Raw genomic sequence first — 5241 nt, 5'->3', positions numbered from 1 at the left:
TGACATGAAATATATCAGAGGGCACAAAATGAGGAACCTATTTCAATATAATGTCTTCTAAAACCCGATTTAAGTACAGTATTAACATTTCTATTTGAAGTTTTGGTAGCTTTACAGTGCATATATGACTGATCTGCATTTCGTGCATATCTGGATGATGGCAGTATGTCACAGCCATGGGCCAAATAGCAAAGAGAAAGTATCATGGAATTACAGCATTAACATTTCTATATAAAGTTTCGGTAGCTTTACAGTGCATATATGACTGATCTGCATTTCGTGCCTATCCGGATGATGCCAGTATGCCACAGCCATGGGCCAAATAGCAAAGAGAATGTATCATGTAAAAATGAAGAAGTGAACTCGTGATCACCTGGATAAAGGTGTGAGCATTGCAGTCATCAACTTCCAAAATGGATGCCATGTTGCCACATCGGTAACAATAGTTTGGAGCACTGAATATGGTAACAACTTTTTGTTCCTGTATATGGACAGCGAATAATCACAACAAATTACTTGCAAAAAAGGAACAGCTGAAGAAGTATCTAAAAGTTCAACCAGCTTACATGAGCCCAGTTATATCCCTCCATGACTAACTGATGAGCCCGGGCTACAAGTTTGAGATTGTTGGTGTGATTGAACTGCTCAGATATGTCCTGCGAAAAAAGAAGAATGAACAAAGTAGAACTCAGTAAATCCGCAAATAGTGCTTGTAAAAGGGGAACACAGTACTACAGTAGTACCTGCCCAAAAGTGTAGCCAGCACCACGAGGAGAAATGCCCCAACCACATCGATCGTCCGGATCAGACCATAAAAGATCACACATAGGTCCCTCATGTGGAACCTCTTGGACACGATCCAAGCTACGCACACTATCAAGATTCTCAATCGATGGAGATAAACCACCATGCAAGCAGAAAATTTCAGATTCCACCTTCAAGAATGTAAATAAAATATCAATATAGCCCCTGAACACATAATACTGAGAAAAATGCAAGAAAACCTTATTTGATAATAAGAAGGGTGGAGCGCAGCTATTTTATCATACAGTTAGCAATGAATATGTTATGCATATATAGCATAAAAACAATGAGTATATTATCAACCTATCAATGAATAAGTTCAGTGTTTAATAGTCCATTCATACAACTGGGTATCTCAAGAGTCAAGACCTACCAACACTAGAAAGAGCAAGACAGCTAAAATCAACTAACAGTTAAGGTGAGAGTCATCCAAGATTGCGTTCCGCTCATCATAAAGTAAAGAATTTATGGATTGTCACATTCATACAAAGTGAAGACATTAGCCATGGTCAAAATGGGCAAGGCATGAAACATAACTATCATACAGACACCAACAAAACTGGACATCCATATAATTTAACACAAAAAAACCTCCGCACAATAAGGCTGCATGCATCTTAGAAAAATGCAGAATAATCCAAAGAAAAAGAAAGGAGGTCTAAGATTCAGAGCACACACCAGGGCTGTTAATGGGAAATAATCAAAAAGATCTGTGAATATCTTCCATACATTTGCATTGCCGTACCTGGTTAGAAAGAACGAGAACATAAATGATATTGCTAAGACAGTAATACTATCACAGACTTGTAGTAAAAATGTACTCCGTAATCAACTTATATTGGACTAAAGAGTTTGTAACTTTATATACAACATAAAAATAACATGTAATTATTCAAATTTGCTCAAAGCATATGCAGCTTCTAAGCATGGTGATAGAGCACCATCAGAAGAGAAAATCATACAACTAGTTTCACAACTCATTTGTATGCAATCAACACATCATCAATACTAATCTAATGAATCTCCACAAATGCAGGTATAAAAGACACATGAATAGATGATGCCGACTAGATTCACATACATCAACACAAGTGGCACAACTATGTATGAGAATAAGACAAGAACTTAGTTAACAGAGCACTAGGATCAGATTGAACAAGCACAGTTTTTCTAGCACAGCTGCAACCATAAGATTAAGTACATATAGAACAGGCTAGAACTGGAATAAGATTAAGTGAACTCACTTTCGTAGGCATTCATCGTAGAATCCATATACTTGTGTGATCTGCAACCATTGTGGAAACATACTTTCAGTTTGAGAACAAAAATACATGACAAATGAATCACTAAAACAGCATCAAAATTATAATAAAGCAAATTATGCATAAAACAGAAGATGTAAGATTCAAAACAGAGAAGCCTGCTCCATTTTCCATTCAAACTGAGATAATGACAGCTACTGAGCTACAAACATCAACACATAAGCATTGGGAAGATAATATCTATAGTACCTGCCGACTCTCATGGTTTCCGCGGAGGATTGTAATCCGATGTGGGTGGCGAACCTTCAGTGCTACCAAGAGCTGGATAAGAAATATCATTAAGTACATATAACATGAACTCAGACATAGTATCATTGGAAAGAATAACTGATTAAGTGAAACTCCACTAGTAAGATCTTTTACAGACTATGAAGAACAGATGGTGGTATATGAACACGAGTAGGTTGATTCTTACCGAAACAGTCTCAACAGAGTAGTATCCACGATCCACATAATCCCCCATAAACAAATAATTAGTATCAGGACACTGCATAAAAAAGATTAGCCATTAGTGCAATGTTCAATGCATTGTTTTAAAGCAGGGTAGGAATAAATAAAGGTGAGCTAACAAAAGTAATACCTTCCCGCCAATCCGGAAAAGCTCAACAAAATCATGGAATTGTCCGTGAATATCACCACAGATTGTCACTGGGCTTTTCACTGGCTGCATAACAAAAGAAAATGCAAAAGCTTAAAGCCAATGCTTATCTGCCGATGTACCCATACATGTAAACAATTTCAGATGATGATTGTATAAATACTTGTTAAGGTATCAGAGTGGAACTTTGCATTATTTCATGATTTACAAAAGAGATAACAATTAAGTACTGTAGATCAAATGGATGTGATAGAAGAAAACCTTAAATTACCATATCTCATTTTAGCATCAGCAATTGACTGTTTATGGGTTGAAAAAAGAAACAAATAATAGGATATAACTGAATTTATTTAAAGTCAAATTATTGATCAGAATGCCCTTGAGCCTTGACACATTGGACTGAATAAAGGAAACAGCTATCTGAACAATAAAATGAGGATGATGTTGCTCAAGTGCAGTGCCAAGATCCAAGACAGTATAATAAGTTCAAACAACCTTTGGAACCAGCTACAAAGGTTCCCGTCGCATGTATAACAAAAGATACACTGCACAGCAGTGAAATAAGAACCGATAGTATGTGATACCTGAACATTGCTTTCCTCCATCAATATCTCCTTAGCCTTCTCACATAGTGCTTTAACCTGCACATGTGGGGTCGTAAGGACACAAGTCAAATCTCTGATTCCAGGAATGTTAGAAACGTAAACTCTATAAATGTTTATGGGCATCAAATATTCCTGTTTCTGACCAACAGCACACACAACATCCTTCCCTAAAAAAACACACACACACAACACCCAAATCAACCCAAATGTATATGAACGACGTCCTGCAGGTGATATACTTGACCTTTATTCTTTCTTTTTTTGAGGAAGATGCACTTGCCCCTAAAGATGCCGTTTTCCCTACTGAAATGGCGCTGGAGACAAATTTGTCTTCTACAAAGAACGGTACAGTGACAATAGGAGCTTGCAAAAATTCCTATTTTGACGCTGCTTTACCGCGACTATTACAGGAGATCTATCCGGAGAGACCAAATCTGAAGCACAGCAGCAGAATGATTCAAAAACGGCCCTTGGACAGGGGCAAGCTAGACGGCATATCTATCATCCCCCAAACCGTCCAGCATAACAAACAGCACCCAAATCACCGGATCACGCCCCGAATCCAGGGCCTCGAACCAGCAGCCCGGCCGTTAAAAAACCCTAGAGGCGGCCCCCCTCGATAACAGATCAAAACGAGCACTCGCCAGATCCGGCGGAAGCGCCGGCGAGGGAACGAGCGAGAAAGCCAGATGGAACGGCGGACAGAAGCGTGCGGAAATCTCACCTCTTGCTCGGCGAGCGGGCGGCACTGCAAGAGCTGCTCGATCTGCGCGTCCAGGCCGCCGCAGCCGCTGCTGTCCACGCTCATGGGCTCCATGTCCTCTGCCGCCCGCGTCCTCCTCCGCCGGCCGTGGGAAAGGGCAACCTGAGCTGGAGCTCGTCGCCGGCGGCAAGGCGGGGCGAGAGGGGGGAGGGGAGCGCTGGGTCGGGGCCGCGGAACAGGAGAGTGGGGAGTGAGAGACTGGGGGGGAGCGGGGGAAGGAACTGGACGCGGACGGGAAGCCCATCATCCGCCACATGGGCCCAAATCCGTCCAGCCGGTGGGACCCACGCGCGCCGCGTCGCGGCTCGCAAGTGGCTGCCGGCGGGGGCCGAGCGCGTGCGTGGACCGGGGAGAGACCCCGGGGCGCCATCCTTCTCAAAATTTTCAGAGATTTATCGAGATCCGGAGGGGCTCCGGGTGGCCATTTGAACGGGGACACGTTCGATCCTGGTTGAAGATCGGCAATTGGCTTTCTCATCGCCTACGAGGTACAGCATAATCCATTTTGATAATAGTATAGTATGGTGACAACTGACAAGCTGTAAAAAAAATGGGTCTGCAAATTGTATTTTTAATCTCTTTTTCTTTACTATGCAACGTGTGATTTAATCGAGTTTCCGAATGAATCTGAATATAGGGGAATATCTTTAATCTTCATAAATTATTCGTCATAATTTAAATCTCCTTTTCTTTATGATCCAACGTGCAATTAAATCGAGTTTTTTAGTTCATCGGGAAATAGGGAATATATATTTTTCGATCCACAGGGCGTAAAAACCTCCGGCCCCATACTTAGAAAGAAGAATTAAAAGCACCCTAAGTCCTAGAACTTGTTCAGCATGTGACGATTTAGTCCGATAGTTGCAAAAGTGCACCACACCATCCTCAAACTTGCACCAGATGTGACGATTTGGTCCTGGCCCAATCAGAGCGAGACAAGTGACGCCCAGGTGGTCGAGCCGGTTGCCGCCTGCACTTTTGCACATAGCCCCCTGTCATTTTCTGAATTCAACCTGTAGTACACCGCACCTGAATTAAATGTGTCTCAATATCTGTTCGCATCCGTTCGTTCGAGGGGGGCAGGTAGTGTCATGTCGAGGGCGACAGCAACGACGATCAACTAATGACGCCAGCCACCACGGCATCGTC

The 5241-nt window shown here is 42.1% G+C and overlaps 1 protein-coding gene across 2 annotated transcripts in view; it reads right to left on the bottom strand.

Moving 5' to 3' along the window:
• Positions 1-4309, bottom strand: part of LOC119284635 (serine/threonine-protein phosphatase PP2A-4 catalytic subunit-like) — a 5215-nt gene extending 906 nt beyond the window's left edge. Inside the window, exons 1-10 of one of the 2 annotated variants that reach the window (XM_037563785.1) lie at positions 4054-4309; positions 3309-3365; positions 2707-2790; positions 2542-2613; positions 2316-2387; positions 2049-2089; positions 1483-1549; positions 744-935; positions 567-656; positions 364-481 (exon numbers count right to left, since the gene is read on the bottom strand). In XM_037563785.1, coding sequence (XP_037419682.1) covers positions 364-481; positions 567-656; positions 744-935; positions 1483-1549; positions 2049-2089; positions 2316-2387; positions 2542-2613; positions 2707-2790; positions 3309-3365; positions 4054-4146 — 886 coding nt within the window. In that variant the 5' untranslated portion in view covers positions 4147-4309. Of the gene's footprint in view, positions 1-24; positions 482-566; positions 657-743; positions 936-1482; positions 1550-2048; positions 2090-2315; positions 2388-2541; positions 2614-2706; positions 2791-3308; positions 3366-4053 lie in introns of those variants that run through there. The other variant, XM_037563783.1, reaches the window with a different exon arrangement.
• Between the last annotated feature and the right edge of the window lie 932 nt (positions 4310-5241).

Source organism: Triticum dicoccoides, chromosome 4A (assembly GCF_002162155.2).
Source record: "Triticum dicoccoides isolate Atlit2015 ecotype Zavitan chromosome 4A, WEW_v2.0, whole genome shotgun sequence".
Taxonomy (NCBI): Eukaryota; Viridiplantae; Streptophyta; class Magnoliopsida; order Poales; family Poaceae; genus Triticum; species Triticum dicoccoides.
Note: the sequence above shows the minus strand (reverse complement) of the source record. Positions and strands in the feature narration are given on the sequence as shown.